At 48.0% G+C, this 19974-nt stretch overlaps 2 protein-coding genes across 7 annotated transcripts in view; one reads left to right on the top strand and one right to left on the bottom strand.

The window, feature by feature from the left end:
* ebf3b (EBF transcription factor 3b) overlaps positions 1–19974 on the bottom strand; it is a 118415-nt gene that overhangs the window by 8682 nt on the left and 89759 nt on the right. For 4 of the 6 annotated variants that reach the window (XM_061836982.1, XM_061836985.1, XM_061836984.1 and 1 more), the window contains exons 14-16: positions 16304–16434; positions 16084–16210; positions 4880–4968 (exon numbers count right to left, since the gene is read on the bottom strand). In XM_061836982.1, coding sequence (XP_061692966.1) covers positions 4880–4968; positions 16084–16210; positions 16304–16434 — 347 coding nt within the window. Of the gene's footprint in view, positions 1–4879; positions 4969–16083; positions 16211–16303; positions 16438–19974 lie in introns of all 6 variants that reach the window. The other 2 variants (XM_061836983.1, XM_061836989.1) reach the window with 1 other exon arrangement.
* The window catches only part of mgmt (O-6-methylguanine-DNA methyltransferase), a 135422-nt gene that overhangs the window by 92986 nt on the left and 22462 nt on the right, over positions 1–19974 (top strand). The gene's annotated exons all lie outside the window — the stretch shown is intronic.

The following is a 19974-nucleotide window of genomic DNA, read 5'->3' as shown; positions in this document are numbered from 1 at the left end:
AACATTACACAGCAGCCGGTGTCGGGCTTTCCTGGCCACCCAAAATGAAGAGCGGTGTTTTGTTTTGTTTTTTTTAAGAGGCCCCATGCCTTCATTTACACACCACTTTACTCCTCCCATCCATGCAGAGCGGTGAATAATGTTCCCTATCTTAATTAAACTGGCATAGTCCTTTAAAAACAACACCTCACGTCTGATTCTGGGCTTCCAGAGTTCAGCGCCGGAGCCCCTCTTCTCAGAACAATAAAGTGAATTAGCTCTGGGTTAATCTAGTTCTGTTGTAATGACATTAAGGAATTTTTCAATTAACCTCTTTGACTGGCTGCTGCAAAGGACTTCACAAATGACTTCCCCATCCAGCAGGAGCTGGGTGCTTGTGCCTTGGGGACACGGATGCTCAGGATGTGGTCTTATCCATGTCTGCACGCTTGCCCCCGCTTGACAATGCGGATTAGCTGTGTTGCTTTGGCTCTTAACAGTGAAAACGAGTTGGCCCCGGATCCCGTCGGTCCCGCTCCGTTCCGGGCTGCGGGCGAGGTGGCGGGGTTTGGCCCGCTTGTCGTGTCTTTATCTTCTTTTTGAATTCGCCACTTACAATTAAATCCCTCTCAAGCAAGCAGACTGCTCTCTTTGCTTTTATAATACAGGAGGCAATATGCTCGTGGCAAACCCCTCTTGTCCCTTTTCGAGTGCATTCAACGTGACAAAGGCGAGTCGCGGGCGCGGCTGCCGCCCGCGTCGCGGAAAAAAACGCTCGCTTGTTGTCACCTGCTGTAGAGCAGAGATTTGTTGACCGGCCTCTTAGAACCTCGCTTAAAAGCAATGCAAATCTGTCAGCAGAAACATCTCAGATGGTGCTTGTTTTCTTCCCACATTCACTGTGTTTTCTTTCACGGGCCTCGGTAATTTGTCTGAAGTGTCCCATCGCTTGGCAATCGCGGCGCGGGATTAAGACGGCAGCTGCCGTAAATGAATGTAAACACAGCCTCGGTGCCTTCAAACGGCGGCCCTCCCAACGCTTGGCCTGCGTTCGCCAGGCGCGGCGTATGTAGTGTGTGCGCCGGCGCGTGTTTACGGCTCCTTTCATCCCGAGGAGCATATCTAGCACACCCCTTGATTTATCAAGATGAATCACTGTAGAAGCCACTTCCAGCATACGCCATGCTTTCTTATAGAAACATATCGCTTAATCCACCCCAAGTTACCGGATGGGTGGTTCTTAGAATGGGCATTTACCTCTGAAATTGGTGTGTATGCTCAACGTTGCATGCATCTAGTTTGCATACAAATAAAGAATTATGGTTGTCGTGAGGCAGGTAGGCTAAATGAGAGGACCAGCTGTCTTGATGTGTTCTCATCAGGCAGAACAGATTTTTTTTTTTTCCTCGCGCTCGCTGAGTGAGATGAAGTGGCTTTCTTTCCCTTTTTGTCTGCAGTTAATAATTACCAATAATCTATTCTATCATATTTCAAGCTCTCCTACATGGCTCTCAATTTTAAGCAACAATTAAAGCAATTAAGAGCGTCTCGCACGCAAGCCATGTTTCATTCCCTGTAAAAACGTCCTCCCGCTCCTTGTCCATATGGCACTTTGCAGCAGTGACATAAGGACAGCTTGGGAAAAGGGTGGGGAAAAAAAAAAAAAGGAGGAGAGGAAACGATATTGCCTCTCATCCTTAATCTGTCGTTTACCGCGTGGTGTCTTAACTAACCGAGCCGACTGGCAGGGCTACGCTTAAGTGGCAGCCCAGTCATATCCGGGGGATGATGAGAAGTGCTGCACCCAATCAAGGACGAAGTTTGTTGTCTTCTGACGAGGCGCCTTCATGCGGATCAGCTCACGCTGTGAATACGATTAGCGCGGAATAGTGTTCTGGGGGCATTTCCATGTAAATCTGAATGCTACTCCAGAATAAGTGTAATTGGCTTTCATGTCATGGAGACATATCAGAACACGCCATGCTAAATTGAAACAATTAAAGGCCTCAAATGATTTCTTTTGTTCGCTGACAAACGCGTGACCGATTTCTGCTGTTCTTCGCCTCGCTTTGCATAAAGGTCTCGTGTTCAACAACTGTTTAAATGGGGCCGCTCACATGACAGATCACCCAAGATTTAGAAGCCGCTTTCACTCGGCGTCTCGCGGAAGGGAAGTCATAACAAACGACGCGTTGTCGTAAAACAAGCGGGAAATGGGGGGTCTAAAACAGCCCAAACGTGATTCTTCCAGCAGTAGATTAACATGGATGTTGTATTTATATTATCGCAGTTCATAAAAGAGGGCCTAGGTTATGTAGCTTGGAGTGCTAATGCCATTATAAAACTGTAAGGCAATTACTCTGTTAGCTCTCGCCCGAGGTAATGAATGCATTTAGAAGCGGAGGGCCATTAGATGAAGGTACTTCAAAGAGCACAGGAAGAGAGATTCATTTAAATACATGGGTAATTGCTTGACATGAGCACATTTGTAATATTTTCGCCAGGAATTGGAAAAGAATGAGCTTATCCTCATTTTGGGGGGGAAAGTAAAGAATCCAAAGCAATCAGCTTAATAATAAAACAATATTGAGTTTCCACTTTTAATTTCATAATGAATCTAATTTGTTACAGAAGAGAGAAATTGAGTGTGATATAATGTGATATCCAGTCTATTTGTCCATTACTGCCAGAGGGCACAAAATGGTATTATAAATTGTCTTTTTTATATTATGAATAGAAAATTGTTTTATAACAAGATCTTAAAAAGGGGGGTGAATTCCAAAGTCTCTCTTCACTTAACGCAATGCCCGCAAACCAATCTCCTTTCTCATCACTTGACTGCTCACACTTATTACTTTCATATTCACCCTGGACTTTGCATTGAATTTTTATATCTGCACTCCTCCCACAGGGTCAGGCTGTCATCTACGATGTTGTCTTAGAATTACGAGGTAAACTTCAATCAGAGGCAGCTTCCCTCCCCACCGCCGCGCTCCCGCCGTGTTTTTTTGTCTCGCTCTTTTTTTTTTTTTTTTTTCCCTTCCCCTCTGTGTAGCAACAATATTAGCGTGCATCCCTCGCTATCCATGAGCACTCCCATATTGGCTTTCTGTCTCTTTACAATTACCACGTGTCTTACTGGTCCCAGAGAGAAGGCTGGTGGAAATCAATAGCGCAGTAATATTATCAACTGGAGGGTGAAGTCATGGGCTGGTGGTGGGTTAGGGTGTGGCGGTGAGTGGGCTGGGTGTCGATTTGCCTTTCCGCTAATGCACAGCTCGCGTCCTTCAGCTTTATCTCCTTTTTATAGAGTTTCCCTCACCTCACCTGCACCCAGTAATGGCCGCTCTCTATATGCCGTTTCTGTTCTCATTCCGAATGTACACGCAAGCCCCGCAGCCGCCGGCGGCTCTTTTATTGGGAACGAGCTTTTGACCCCCAGCGCTGACCCTCGGATGGCAAGCTTAACAATGACGAATCACTTGGTGGGATCATTTACATGCCCCCTGAACCCCATATTTGGGTCCATTAGAGAGCAAATCAAATATTTATGTTGTTTATTGGAAGGGCAGGGTTTCATCTCACTCTGTGATTGTTTCATGCAAAGGCTGGGAGACCGTGCTATATTAAGTACACACGCGCCCAGGAAACTAATCTCGGGTCCGGTGTCAAGAGCTGTCTCACTGCCAACAACACTTTGTATTCATGGAAAGAAGTCTGCTTTCTCCGTAATAAAGCTGTGTTTAACAATGTGCCCGTCTTTTCGCAAAGACACTGTGACTTTATAGAACAGAAATAGTGCAGCCGCATTGACCAGGAATGCCCGCCGAGTTAAAGAAAGTGGATGTTAAAGGCGCTTTAGCTTATAGTCGGGGTTTACTAGCTAAAATTAGAGTCGCATTTCATGTCAAGGTGTTGTGTCCTGTCTCTGCGGGGACCGACTCTAATTGAAACACTTCATATAGCGACACGGAGACTGGCTGCGATGCTCCACTTCGCCGCCTTGCCTCGGTCAAACGTCTTTCGCGACCGCACAGTCTGGTCTTTATTAAATTGGCCGTTGGACGTTAATGATATTGCTGTGGTGCATGCTGGGTTTTCATAGATAAGGTCTTCAAAGGTTTTACAGTGTTATTAAAACTCTAAGGTGGCCGCCACTTGACGACATGCCGAGGGCTTTTGAATGGACTAATCATTCATATTATTACGCCTGACACATCTGGAACGTCAGTCACCGAAATGCTTGGCGGCATGGTAGCAATTAGCGACAGCGCAGAGATAGATTTTATCAATCGGAAATGGAAGGCGCAAGAGAATCAAGGACGGTTAAAAAGAAAAGTGTAAAAAGAGTCAAAGAGTTTTGTCTCAGCGGGAGAATGATCTTCCTGTTCTCGCGCAGTGGCGTCAATACCCCCACCCGTTTGTGCGCCACACAAGAGCATCTCAGACCCGACGGGGCTTTCAACCGCTTCGCCCGGGTTCAAAAGAAAACAATAAGAAAGCCAAAGCATAATAACACGCGGTCTTTGTCTATTAGCGGCAGTAAGACGAAGGGGTTTACGGCACAGGGTTCTGTAAACAAAAGATTAAACCAAATCGAGCTGCAGAAAATGAAAGGAAAACATGAGCGGGGTAATGAGGGCGCAGACGTCGTTTCTGACCAGATTACCATCTCCACAGACTACTGGAGAGGAAAACGCCTGATTGAGCTATTTTACCGCACAGAGAGTTTACGCCGCTCTCCTCACACTAAACCAATGCAATTACCACGCTGGCTAGTGGCTAAGCCACATATGTGAAGCAAAGCTGTTCCTTTTTAAAGCGCCGCGTTCGTGGTCGTGTCGTGTTGTTTAATTCTCCCAGTTCACATCTTCGAGTTTTTCGGAGACAGCGGACTGACCTTTGGTAGCCTTTCAGGGTCGCCGGGGTGTCTGGGGATGACCTTCTGCAGCCTCTGGAAACCGTAGTCGATGGTGGGCTCATTCAGGGCTGCGCGAGAGGGGAGAGTCGAGCGTTACGAGCCGTCGCGTTTTGGGTTTTTTTTTTTACACAGACAGGAAGAATGTAATTGAGCAATCTGTTAGCGTTTACAGTACAAAAGTCATTTCAGAATGGCTAATTTCAACAAAACCTCAGGGGTGTCAAATCGTTTCATGAAAAAAAAAGAAAAGCGGGCGCTCCGTGGGTGGCGGTAGAAAATGACACAGTTACTTGTGACACTCGTGTCACAGAGTGTTATTCCATTAAGAGCCGTGATGACCTACATCAGTGCCGAGATCCTTGCGAGGTACCCCCCCCCCCTTTTTTTTTTTATCTACTGTAGAATATTGACTACAGCTAAACTACAGAGGGGGGGCTCTTTTAATCTAACAGAGCTTTAATAATCTGTGAAAGGCTGTCCACACATTGATCTAGTATAAGCCGCTGTCATCTCACACTTCTCCGCCATCTGTACCGCAACAGAGCGCCCGTGAAATACGGCGGCGGATCCCACGGAGCCATCAATCTTTCCCCACCCCTCAAATAGTAATCTGGAGCGTGGGGCATATTGGGCGATGAATCAGGGGGCACAAAGTAAATGAATCATAACCAAGACTTTGGTGAGAGCGGGGTCGCTTTATGTCTGACAGTCCTAATGGGTAATTGAAGGCTTCCTCACAGCGCCGCCTGCTTCTAAACAATCATGTGTACGCTCATAGGCAGGGCCAGGCGAGGAGGGGAGGGAGTAGAGCAGTGCAAAAGGGGGAAGGAACGACTTAATAGAGAACATCACTTCTCAATGTAGATATCATTTTCAGGAGAGTAACTCCGCCGAGCGAGGCGCTTCATAAATCAATGGCTTTCTATGGAGACTAATAAGAAGTGCCTGCCCCTGTTCATTGTTCAGCCTGTAATTTGGCCCATCACTCATTACTCAGCGTGTAATTTCAGCATTAACACGGCACAGCTCGCTGAACCTGCTCGACATCACAAAAAAAAAAAAAAAAAAAGCAAAAGCGCGCCAAACGTACGCACGCGTGCCCGTACCCAAGGCACGAAGTCGCAGTACGAACATTTATTGCTCCTGCTTCCTTTTGTCCTCGCTCATCTAAATACACAACACGCACACACACACACACACACGTACACTCACTGTACCTTTGTTCCCGCACTTGGCCACAGAAGCCCCGGCTTCAGTAATTGCCAGCTAGAGCGTGATCAAACGCAGCAATTACCTGTTCAAGCGTGGCCGACGCAAGGATGCTAATCGATAGCAAGGATCTCGCGTCGCCTGCGAGTACAGTAATATGCAGCCTCATTTTCCCGGCTCACCTGAGTAACACGCACTGCTGGAAATCTAATTTGGCAGGTCATCATGCGTCCCGAAAGCGACAAAAGGCCCCGCCGCACCAAGCGGACAAACGCCGTCGTCCCCCTTAATAAAGGATTGATCTGCCGTATTGATCGTACATGACAAGCAGTAGCGAGGAATTTGCCCACTTTCCTTTGTTATTTCCAACGCTGTTCTTATCTATGTGTTTGTGCACGCGCACACACACACACACACACACATGCACGGCACCTGCCCGGCAGCGTGCGAACGAATGTGCGTACGTGGCCCCGGCAGACCCCGCCGCTCAGTGTGATGTAAATTGTGTATGTGTAAAAAGCACTCCATAATCAGGCCATCCATCATCAGAGGCTGTCAGCGGGCGCTCTCAGGGTGATACATCACGCTCTCCTGTCCTCCGCCTCAGCTGGGGCCTGCTCGAGCCGCCAGGCATGCTGGGAAAGCAGCCGGAAAAGCGCCGCGCTGCGGGACGAGCGCTTCGGCCGGGAGAGGGGCTCGGCATCGCGTCCCTTTGCCGATGATAATGATGCCCAAATGGCAGCGGAAAGACTTCTGATTCGTGTGATCGGGAAGGCGAGGATATCTTTTAAAGAACGCGTCGAGGCTTAAGTGCTCACATATGTGAGCGTAAATATGACGCGCACATGGCAGAGTCAGGCGCGGCGGCGGCGGCGTGTCGCTCTCTCATCTATCATGGAGATGATCTTTGTAACAACCCCGGCGTAATGAAATTGGTGACACAGACCGCCATCTGCTATTGATTTCATGCAAATGCTTGTGACAGCTGATGGAGACTTGCATTAGCGCTAAACGGGGCTGTCAGTTGATGAGTTGACACTTTTATAGTCGTGGCATGTACACCCGGTGCAGACAGACACAGACAATGTCAATAATCTTGTAAGAGTCGCTGATGATATATACTGAGCACTTATATGCAGCCGAGGGTAATGAATGCCATACCTGCGCATTCTTAGCGCTGCAGTTTTGTCCTCGGCAAAGATTTTCTTTCATCTTGATTTCTTCACAATGATTGTAGGCTTTACTTTTTAATGCCACACACGTTGACGGCCTCCTCCTTCCACCGCAAGTCGTAATATCGCTTCCTTTTCGGCTCGCCGGCGTTCTCGGTATGCTTTCCGTGCAAAATTGGACAAAAACTTGACATCCGATTTTCACAAAACCTTGTGAAAGGGGTGTCGGGTTTGGGCCAAAGGAAACTCCGTGACACGTTGCTGTGTAAATAATCGAGGAACCGGGGTAATCCTTAAAAGTTCTTAAATCTAAAATTTCAAAGTTAAGACCTTAATTGCCCTTTGTAAATTGCATTTAATCCTCAAATTAGCAACATGACAAGAGTTCCCAAAAATGCCTGCCTGTCAAAACAGTCAGGATGGGGGGGTGGGGAGGGGGGGGGGAGGCACTTCAGTGCAGCAAGAAATTTGAAAATGAGGTAATGGGTTCTGGAGAGATGGAGGTGATTTGTGCTGAAAAAAAATGACTCTTTGATTAATGTTTTTTCTGTGATAGTCTCTATAAAATCTGGTTGAGTAAAACTTTTTTTCTCAATATATTTCCTTAACTGTTTTGTCTGCTTAGTCATGTCCTTTATTAATCAAATGTTTCCTGTGTGTGTGTGGAATTTTTTTTGCTATAAAAAAATTTTGCTACTCAAATCCGGCGCGTCAAAAATGGCATTGCAATCCAATTGTGCCACAGAAATATAATAATCTAAATCAATTATTTGATTTTTGCCGCACCTACAGATGGTATTTAGGTGGGCATGTGTGAATAAATGATGAATGAATGATGGTACGTGCAGGCGGCGATCATTGTGACAGTGTTTTGTACTTCTTTCGGATAGCAGACAAAATATAATCGCAACATTTCTTAAAATATTGTATTGAGCCAATATCGCCCACTCTCGTTTGTTGCAATAAGAAGTGATTGAGACCTCTTAAAATGGATCAAAGTGTCTGTAAAAAAATGTCTTAAATCTGAGTTGCTTGAAGCTACAAATATTCCCCCCCCCCCCCTTAATTTTTCAGTGAGGAATACGTTAACTTTAATAGCAAAAATCCGGTAAAAGCGTGAAGTGGGCTATCGATGACTGTGGTTATTTAGTTTGGCCTTGGTGGACGTTTGCACTCCACTGAGTGCCATTGAAGTAGTTCTATAAAAGCAAAATACGTGTGTTGTCATTATTTTTGCCACACGACGAGCAAATTAGATGACCAATATGTGTTTTCATAATACGGTCAAAGGGTGTGGACGCCCTCGCCCCCATCCCGCTCCCCTTCTCTGTGAGGGCTTTCAGTCGCCGCATGGAAACATGAAACCCTCCACAGACATCCCATAAATCCTTCCCTGGGTGGGGAGTCTAGCCAAGAGGAGGGGGTGGGGTGCGCTGAAGAGGCGAGCTATGATACGGGTGGTGGCGGTGGTGGATTGTTTAGAGGGGCCGTGGGGGGGGGGGGGGGGGGAGTGTTTTGCTGGCACGTTCCAGTCACGCCCGCTTCCCGGCCCGCGGCCAATCAATACCACTTTCCTGTTTTAGAGGTGGGTAATTATGAGGTGGAGAGATTGTGTGACCTCTCACCCCTGCTGCATTACTCGGCTGATATTAAGATAAATTGCCTGATTTTGGGTAAACATATGCTGCAATTCAAACTGTCAGCACTGGTTTGCTCAGGGATAATTTGTATTGATCTCCTGGCTTCTTCCCCATTTTGCTTACTGACCTCATGGATAATTAGAGAAAAAGAGACACGGGGAGGTAAGGCAGGACTTGCATTTGAATACTTTGTGGAGCAGATGAAGAGCACAGGCAAGCTAGCGAGGGTGGATGGGGGCGAGGGGGGGGGGGGGCGTTGACATTATGGACTAATAGAATTTTCATTTTGTTGCTCATCTACAGTTCAAATTTAGACAGGTTACACGATCTGTTCAATTACGTCGCCCGTGTTTTTCCCCCCCAGCTCGCCACACAGATAAGAGATTTAATTGTTTGACAGAGCTTTTTCCACAGTTTAATATCCGTGATTATTAGATTGGAACACATCTGTCAAATTCGGCGGATTATTACAAAAAGAACAGATTGTCATTCCCAGTGATTCTGTCGTTGAGGAATGCTGTTTTCTTAAAAGTTTTCTGACCTTCTCGCTCTTTTGCGAGCATATGATCAAGTTTCAGAATATGAAGAAATGGAATGCATGACTCGCTGTGCAGCTGCGACCATAACGGTTCCAATTTTCAATGTTGCGCACGCGTACGAGCGCCCGATGGCCGGGCTCCAGTGTAATTCCACAGACAGGACTGTGCACTTCCCGATGTTGTTTTGATCGAGCGCCCTAATCGGCCCGCTGAACACTTCCTGCAGAAAGCTGCTTTCGTCTGTACTAAAAATGGGGAGTCCGCGACGCTGCTCTCCAGCGCAACATGGCCGCCGTTGGCAGCGCGCTACGCCGCCGCGTGCCCTCGGTCCATATGGAGGCGGATCGAGCACATGTATCGGGACATAAACACGGAAATGTTGGAGCAAAGCAGTAAATTTCAGGGAAATTGTTCCTTGTTAAGTCTATGAGACTGAATGGAGGCCTGCACCGCGTCCTAGCATTCCTGCCAGCCATTACAGCTTATTACGATAACTCTATCTTTCCAGGAGATAAAAACCTAGCCTTGTTGCCATTTGCCAGCTATTACTTTCGCTAATTATACTTAACTGCTTCGAGCTTATCTCCACTCCTCCTACACCATTGAGCAGTTATTTTTTTTTCCCTTTCCCCTTAACACAAATTAGAGGTGGAGTGGGAGTTGGAAAGGGGGGGAGACAGATAAACAGCACAGGCAGAAGTTCATTCAAGTGTTATTGCATTTGTGACTTGTCAAACAGTGCAAGTGAAACCTCAGAGGCACCTGCACATCTGTTAGGAGGATGTGGCTCAGGAACAGCGTCAGCAAACACACACACCCCGAGATCTCATCTTATTGGGCCCGCAGACAGCCACAAAACGAGTGACTCGGCTTTCTCTCTGTGCGTTACTGGCGGTCGGATGTTGGACTTCAAAAAAAAAAAAAAAGGATATCCAGGTGCCATGCTTTTGGACTCCACAGGAGAAAGCGGCGTCGAGAGGGCAGAAAACACGCATGCAAAATGAAAACACCGTTTCAAACCAAGCCAAATTGGAATTCTTCACTGCACACCCACGCAGAGCAAACCTCATCTGCTTTGACACTGACCACATCATCTCCATCCACTGTAGCCAGTTATCATTGAGTGATTCCACCTCCAGCAGCCTCAAGATGAACAGGAAATTAAAATTTCAAAGATCTGCAGTTAAGATAAATCAATGGAGAGAGATCAATGTTCATTGAAATTTCATGAACTTTGAGCTGATACAGATGGAAATACAGAGACAGTTACACCCTGCTGCAGATATTGCGCCTGCAACAGATAAAATGTAATTAACACGGTTAAAAGGGAGCAATGATACAGATTGCACATCCATAATTTTGCACTGCCTTGGTTTCTCGCGAATGATGAGAAAGGGCCAAAGACACCTGTTCAATCCCCTTAAATGACATCTCAAGTATGTGTGCCACCTCTCTAAGGACAACAGAGGACTTTCACACATTACCGGCCAACAGGAATCAAATGGGTTCCCTTCACAGCTGATTGCAAGCGCAAATTAATATTGTAAAATGAAGATCAATACATGGACGGGGCACGGATCGATGGCGGCTAAATTACGACCGCGTTTTCCCCCTCATTCAAGATGAGTTGTGTTTTCCTCCCAAAGTCAATACCACACTGCCTCCCTCATTCATTTCTCAATAAACTTGCCGATGAATTTCAATCAAAATGCAGCAATGGAGGAGGGGGGGGGCAGGGGGGGAGCGAGGGAGGTGGAGTTCTTTTCGAGCCCGCTGGGTGTGGATCGCTACGAAAATGGGGCAAGAGGAGGAGGACGAGAAGGGGAAAGATCCTCGTCTATCAAGAGCCCCCCCCCCCAGCCCCCAGCCCCCCTTCCCTGCCTCCTCTGTCTGTCTTTCCAGTGGCAGGCGACCGATGCTGTGACTTACTGAGGACAATCCATTCTCAGAGCCATTACGAAACACACCTCCAACGACACTGGGGGGCAAAAAGTGTGTCCAATTAAAATGAAATCAATGAATACCATCCTTTAGTGTGGGAGAAAACATACACCCGGGCTTTCATTTTCCTCCCACAATGCATTTCGCACAGAGACGTATTAAAAAAGGTGGGGAGGATACATGGCCAAGTACTTATTTCAATCAATTTCCTGGAGTCGTATTTCACAGGTCACTTGCTGATAACACGCCTGTGGAATAATGCCCGCAGTGTTCTTCTCAAAGCCTACCTGACAAGCTGCCTGACAGTGGGGGAGTGCGGCCACGTGTCACGTCAGCCGCCTAATTGGACACAAGGACCTTCCTCTGTGGGACCTTGTCGCGCTCCACGCAAGCTCACAAGGCCTTCAAACGACGCCCGTCTGCCTTGGCAGTCGGAGTCCGCTCCGCTCCCGCCGAGCCGGTGCTAAATACCCCGCTTGTAATGAGACAGGCAGGTATGGCGATTGGATAACACGGCTTGACACATGCTACTCGGCTCGTGCCAACTGGTTACAACCCACTTGGCTGTGCCGATGACTTTTTAGAAATGCCTGTTCAGTCCGCTCTTATGGCAGCAGTTCATCGCCCCCTAGTCAACTTCTACAATAATAATATTGTAAATGCAATTATGCATTTCTCTTCCCCCCCCCCTCCCCGGTGGATCTGTTTACATGCCTTCTTGAATGCCTTTGATAGAGGCATATCTTTGCTGCAGGCCCCACCCCGTCACCGGGCAGCGTCTGATGGCGTTCCGAACCCAACCCTTCCAAGACAGGAAATGAAACGGAAACTCCACATCTGATCAGCTGCTGAATCTGAGACTTCAAAGAGTCGGCAGGGTGGAGAGGAGACCTAAGTGTAGGCCTGATTTACAGGACAACACGGGGCTTCATCAGATAAAAAACTCGAGGAGTCTCCGAGACCGCATAAAGTTTTAAGTGTTGAGCAGGATTAATTTTGAGTTTTCCCAAGTCGTTTGCGCTATATCAAGCTTTGACTTTCTTCAGCGGAACGCCACCAATAAAACATTTCTCGAACATTTTTAATACAACGATGACAGTTACTTTAAAAGTTCAGGGGGAAAAAAAAAAAAAGCTCTTGTCCTCAGTATCTGCACGAGCCTCATCTTGTTTTTCTCTCCTTTACCGGACTGAACTGACATTTCCTGATCCCCACCTCTATTGAATGAAACACACATGACCTATTTGTCCTTAAGTTGATGAATGACTGCCTCATACCCATTTTGTCAGATTTTGGTGCAGTGGAGTCGATAGCGTCACCTTGACGAGTAAAGTTTGTGATCCATCAGCCCTCAAGGCTGTCTGGGCTCAACTAAGGCCTGGCAAGAGCAGCTCGCTGCATGGGGCATCTGCTCCATCCAAAATCCTTCAACCAGCGCGCCGCCGGCCTGTGAGGTCGAACGAATCGCGCCTCTTATTACTGCCGCTTTACAGTTAGAAGGGGGCTGTGGGGGAGGGGGGTGGGGCGGCGAAAAAACACTTGACTTGTACTAATAGCCGAGAAGCCATGCTGGTCACCAAAGGTCTGAAGACGAAGCACCCTGTCAGTGCCCAGCTTGGGAAATTAGCAAATAATGTTCCCTTCCCCCTGACAAATGTGTGACAGCTCGCCTTCGCCAATCATCCTCTCCTAACGTTATGATGCATGTCCTCGATCCCCACTGGAGGATACAGGCGAAGTTTACTGACCCTCAATTTACCCATGACAAATGGGGTCCCGGTAAATGTGCGTTTTCTAGGGCGCGGAAGGGGTTCATTTTAAGCAATCCTGGTTATGTGGATGTCACTGATTAGGATAAATAGAGGCTGAGTGTGTTAGGATTGCTTGCAGAGCCATATTACCACGGGCCTGCGGAGCTACCCCTGGAGGGGGAGCTTTCGTGGAAACTTGGCCGTGATAGAAAACCAAAAGCTCCGATGCAATTAGGAGATTAAATTGGATAAATTGTACAGTCACGTTTTTATTTATGATTTACTCGTTGATACAGTGCAGTAACCGCTCTGTAAAAAAAGGTTACAATGTTGCAAATGAGGTTGAAAAGGGGTGGAAAAAAAGCCTCTTGATCACACCGAGCTCCTCTCTTTGCAGCGCTTGATAGACCATAATAAAGTATCGACTCGAGGTACAGCTCGGACTTTCTCCTTTTGATTTTCTCCAACCTTGCTGACAGTCAGTTCTACCGGTCCTGTCCTGACCAATGGATAACCAATACATGGATTAGACAGAGGACGAGCTCGCAATCTCCAAAGGGACAACACTTTGTTGAAAGGTAAAAGGGAAAGACAGTAAATTAGCCCGCACATTTGGGGAGGTGCGCGCGCCTCCGAGATGTCGGAAACTGCGACCCAGTGAACTTTTCTACCTTTTGTCTGTTTGCCTCGTTAGCGTTAAAAACGTCCAAGAGGAAATGCCAGCAGGAACATTTGACACTGCGGGGTGCTCTCTTTCGGAGAATGGATTGTGAGTTTTGGAAGTGGTTTCAGGGTAATAACCCGAGTGAGGACGTGCCCCTCTGCTATTTGAGTTGACTCTGGGTAATTTGTGGTAATTTCTTTGAATTGGGTGACTTACATTTCCACAATTAGGGAGGCGGCGCAAGAAGAGCCAACTTGGAAAAGAAAGTATGAAAAAGGCAGACCGCTAAATCCCCAGCTGTTACGATAAAGCCACTGATAGTTACACTTTTTATGATGTCCACAACACACCGTATCATTCAGCGTCAGACGTTAGCAGAAAGTCCATCTGCAATTTTCATGCGCAAACCCAGCAATTAGCAGAATCGAGCAGTCGTTCACAAGTGTCAATCTTCTGCGAACCACACAGCGATGGGCGCAGCGGAGGAGCTGGACCCGCTCATTGGTGACTTTCTCTTTTAATTCACTAATCAATTGTACCACCATTGCCTCCAGGGGCAATTGTATCCTTACACTAACTGGAAGTGAGTAAGTACTGAGGGAAGATGGAGTAAGACTAAGGGGGGGGGGGGGGGGGGGGAGAAGAGAAGAAAATCAACAAAGATAGAGAAAGGGGGACACGTTTCCTCGGTAAAACCTGATGGTAATCATCCCAATCCGCTTAGCCTCTGTGACTAATGGGGTCTGTTCTTTAGGGACTTGCCACTTTCACCGGAGCGCTATAGAAGCCATTAATGTCTTAACTTATACACCTTCTCAAGGCTGCGCGGTAACACACGTACACGCACGCGCACAGTTTGTGCACTCCCAGGCGAAGAGGCACACATGCACCATTGCGGGCACACTACACTCCTGTTTCATTATCCCAGTGCCTTGTTGGCCTTTGCTCTGCTCCTGCTAGGGAGGTTAAATGCAGGAGAGCCGGGCCAGACTGCACGGTTGGAGGAGAAGGGGACGCATGGCTGAAGGAGGCGAGGGGTTAGAGGGGGTGGGGGTCTGGGGAGCAAGCGGAGGGAGGGAAGGGTCTTGATGAGAAACAGCTGCCCCAGGATGGAGGGATCTGGACGAGGGGGTGACGGCCCCCGCTTTGCAATTCTGCCTTGCTCAAGGCCAGGGTTGCGCTTGAGGCCTGGGTGTGGTGGTGGTGGTGGTGGGGGGGGGGGGGGAGTGTTAGTCGGAGTGGCTTGACGCACCCTTGTTTCATTCTGTCTATCAGAGCTGCAACAGACAGAGGCTTCCAGGTCAGACGGGCTCTGACCCCCGCACACTCTGTCTCCTCAGCAATGATGACAGATAAGAGCACCACTTCCTTCTGTTAGCCAAGATAATCACATCCCCTTACTTTTTTAAAGGCGCACACCTTCCTCACGTGTGTGTTTGTCTCGTGACACGCGCCTTTCGCAACGGTCCCGTAAACCCGACCGAAGCTCGCATTACCAATCTCATTTCTGAAAACTCGAATGGCTTGTGAAGACTCCTGCCGAGGGACCAATAATCATAATGTGGATCAGCGAGAAAAAAAAAAAGAAAAAACATTCACAGGGATGCATTTCTTGCATATACTCGAGTGTTGTCAATAAAATTAAGATCAAAATTTTACACCCCACCACTCCAAAAATTTCATGCAACACTGTCAAGTAGTCAAATTCCTTGCTAACAAAAGAACAAGCAGCAGTGAAAAATGAACGTCTTTGGCATCGATAACTAGACGGGCATTCAATAAAGTGCAACGTCATCTGCACCGGAATTTAATGCCATCTTATTTGTCCCATTCCCCAGCCATCCACAAGGTTTTATGGTAGCTTCAAGTTGTAATCCTCCTAACTAAGTAACAGCAGAAAAACATCACCTCCTTCTGGGCCCCGTTTTGCAAAATCGGCACAATTAGCAAGACGAAAGCTCGATCTGTCTCGTATCAATCCAGATAAAGACAATTGGCAGAATGAGTCATCTTGACAGCTTGAGTTTAACAGAGCTCGGCAGCGACCTTGTACGACGGAAGGTCAGAGGGGGATCGGGTTGCACCGCTAGAAGGCCCTCCATCAAACAGCCTTTTACTTTAAAACAGTGCAGATCTTGCACATTTTACATTCAGCCAGGCAAGACCTTGGTTAGTTCATTACCGCCGGGCCGAGGGCTTTCCGCGCCACGGCGGGGCAAGACAAGACGGCTAGAAGGAAGGAAAAAAAAAAAAAGGTTTTGACTCACCAGTGTACACAAATCTCCCAGGGGCACCTTTGCAGAACTGCTTGGACTTGTAGGACAGCGTGACTTCCACCACGCCGGGGATGTGCCGAGGTGGAGTCTGGACGCGGATAGCGTGGGGTGTTATCAGCTGGATTAGAGAGAAACAGAGAAAAAATAATGAAGCCTGGAGACAAAGTTGCCCCCCCATTCACCCCGATATAGAAGTTGTGCCACATTGTACCTCACTCCATACGAGCATGGTGCCGAACACCACTTGTAGGCCGTCAAAGAAGTTGTCCCCTATGATGATGACCGTGGCCCCTCCAGTGGTCCATCCCTCGCTGGGGCTGATAGCCTTGATGCATGGGGTGGCTGCTTATCCAAGACAAAGAGAAGAGCAAATTCAGCACCCGGGCTTTGACGCGTCCCGTCCATTCCACATAGACACGTTACTGTATCACCTCCACGTCTCAGCCCTCACAGAGACATATGGAGATTGCCCCCCCCCCCCCGGTGAAGAGTGGGGAGGGGGCAGTGTGAAGAATGATGGATTCGTCCTTTAAGGCACGAGAATCAAAATCATTTATCAGCGTGCCGGAGTGGTGTAGTTAAGCAGACCCTTCAAATGGTTCACTTCACAAAGGCTAAACGCCGGGCGCGCCAGGAAAATGATTTGATGTTGCAAATGATGTGTCAGGGCAAATGTAGCCATCGGAATTGATTAGGCGTGCGCTCGCGTCTACAGTAAGATTTCAAAGTTGGAGGCCCCGTCGTAAATTAGTCAAGAATAGAGGCCGTTAAAGTGGGAATGACAAGCTCAAGCTTTGCTGCCTCACGTTGTTTCATTACCTTTTGTTCTGCATATGCAGTACGGTGCGGGCGCCGTCGAAGTAGTTTCAGGTTTCATAACGTCGAACGCGCTCATGAATTATTCACGCAGAGGCTCCCCCACCCCCCTACGCCCTTTGTTTTTGTGATCGATTCAATCCATTTCATATTGTTTATTATTACAATGCTTTTCATCTGGCGTGACTTCTGCGTCACGGCTCCGCCATACATCAACAGTCTTGAGTTGTTATTATAATCTAATTTGAGTGATCTGGCGCCTCACATCCACTGTCATTTGATGCATTACCTTAATATGGCGCTCGGCGCAACACCCGTGTTTACCGCAGAAATAGCATGACAGCTATCCATAAAGCAGCCACATCAAATTTAATCTATTTCCATCAATATCTTTGAATATACAATGAATTGCGCATGTGTTCCCTCACTATTCCGACTAGGTTCTTTTTTTTTTTTTTTTTTCTTCTTCTTCTTCTTCTTCATCCCGGCCTTCTAAACCTCTATTATCCTTTCCATCCAGTGAGTAAATCACAGTCGGCCCCTTGTTGGTATGGATCACCTCCGACAAGACATCTCCCTTTGTTTGCCTTGCTGTTGGGCCCGTCCGGGTCATGTTTGCCGTCTCTCCCGGCCCATAAAGTGCACGCGCACACATCGGTACTACAGGGAATCTGACTTTAACAGGCGCTGTTGACTTCATGCTAATCACCTCGTACAGATTTTCATTTGTGAGGCCTAGAGGAGTGACATTTGCTTTCCTTAATTGCGAAGCGCGCCGTCTGAAAGAGGACCAACCCTCGGCGGGCACGCCGGGCCCCCCTCTGAGGGCCTGACCTTCATCAGTGCGGACGATTACAGCAAATAATTCACCCTTCAAAATTACTGTAAACAAATTGACTTTGGGGATGTGAGCAAGCGCGAGGAGGAGGAGGAGGAGGGCGGAGGGTGTGCAGGAAGAGGAGGAGGACCTGATGGTGACTGTGACTGTTCGGGGGCAGCTGCAGCCTGAAGTCGACCGCGGTCGCGCGCAAACACGTGCGCGCGCATGCAAACGCACCTACGCTGACGCCCGCCCACCCACACAAACACAGCGCGACCCGAGGAAAGACAGCGACTGGGGGCCCTAAGCCGTCCACCCTTCTGCCTACAAATTTGCATACGTCTCAATGCGCAGACAGAGCGGGGCAGCATGTGCTGAATGGGGACCGTAGCAAAGTGGATTACACAGTCAGCGCCGGCAATCTGATGACAGACACGCACAATAACCCCCCCCCCCCCCAACCTCCCCTTCTCCCCACCGCCACCACCACACCCAGCTCCGGCAGATGATCGCCACCGCAAAGAGCGGCCGGAGTGGAAACTTTCGGTCACGGCGCAGGAAGCGCACCTGCTTTCACCCACCAAATCTCCTTTAAACGAAAAGTCTCGACTCCGAACGGTCCCGGCGGCCTGGACCGCCGCCGTCTTCCGCGCGAGGCCGTCAAAACTGATCCCAGATCTGAGCCTGGGAGGTCGCGCCTCCGGTATTGTGACACTCAAACAGGTCTGATGTAGCCCCGTGAAGCCGTCCTTTGTTCTGCCTGCTGAAATGTGTTGTAATTGTGCTGTGGGATGTCCAGATGGTCGGTTGATAGTGCAGCTGATGGGATTATACCTTTTACCTCTCCCTGGGCCATCTGTTCCCTTTGACTCTCTCCCTCTACATCCCTCTGCCTCTCAACCTCTCTCTCTCTCTCCCTCTCCTCCACTCATTTCTCTCCATCTTTCCCCGCTCTCTTTCTTCCTCTTAGGCCCAGCAGTCTGGATTCACTTGTCTTTATTGCATAAACCCTAACAGCATTACAGCCACTTGGCATGCAAATGAGGCAGGCGCTGCAGGCTCTACGCTGAGTCTCCTATATTGTCTGGGGCTCTATAACGGCGAGCTCAGGAACGTTCGCGGGCGTGTGCGTATATGCGTGGCCATGACGCCGTGTTTGCGAAATACTATTTGTGAGCATGTTTACGCATCTTTAAGTTGGAATCTATACGTTTGAGTGGCAGGCAACCGCAAAGCGCATTTGTGTCTGAATGACAGATGCGCACAAGTGTACCTAGAATGACATCCGGAAGCGCGCAGAACCTCCGCCAAAACCCGACAGTCCTGACTTGGATCGGCACCAAATTGTTCGTAGATAGCCATCTCCTCCATAGGGCTGGATTTTGTCAGCAAGATTAATTATTGGCATTATTGTTCCCCGCTGGGGGGCGAGGTGTTATGGATTTTTTTGGCGCGGATCGTGCTATTTTTTTGGATCGCGTCCAAGTTTTTTTTTTCCACAGTAACAATATTTGGCCCAGAAAACGGTGTCACTCGCTTTAAATTTGATGTCATTTTGTAACTGACTCAATGCTCTTCATCAGTCAAGTAGAGTTTGAGGGCAGGTGCTGGTAATTTGAACATTTAGTGACACGAGAGAGTCCAAATCAAAGAAATGAAGTTTGAAATTCGAAATATGACACAGTGAGCACAATGATTAAATCAATACCGCAGAGTGTCCGTTAAATTTTCGAATTTTGATTCTTGATATCAGGAATCATTTAGATGACTGGTGGTAAACACACACCGAAAAGTTTATTTTTCCAAATAATTTAATTTTCATTATTGGCCTCTACTCTGCTCGCTTTAATGAAAATTACTGTTTGTTTTTTGTTTTGTTTTTTAACAGGGCTAAAAACACCAGGCTCAATGTCACATGGTGAGATCCCACCTGTGGGCCAACAGGGGGCAGCACCTCTTGATCAATGCGAGATGCTCGGATGATGCAGGGAGAGGGAGGGAGACTGATGCTCCTCTGGCTCAGCCACGCCAGGCTCACTCACTGTGCCAGCCACATATCTGAGGCTTCTCGCCTATAGTGAACTCCGGAGCAAGACTCTTGCTATTTTGTGCGTGCGCGTGCGTTTAAAGCCAAACGCCCGCCCACGAGTGTCAAGCCGCCTTTCTGGACACGGCGGGGGTCTCCGTGAAACAAAGCGAACCATTGCTTTTGCGATGCATTTTATATTAACAGCAAGTGAGAGAGA

The sequence above is a fragment of the Syngnathoides biaculeatus genome, chromosome 12 (genome assembly GCF_019802595.1).
Source record: "Syngnathoides biaculeatus isolate LvHL_M chromosome 12, ASM1980259v1, whole genome shotgun sequence".
NCBI classification, from domain to species: domain Eukaryota; kingdom Metazoa; phylum Chordata; class Actinopteri; order Syngnathiformes; family Syngnathidae; genus Syngnathoides; species Syngnathoides biaculeatus.
Note: the sequence above shows the minus strand (reverse complement) of the source record. Positions and strands in the feature narration are given on the sequence as shown.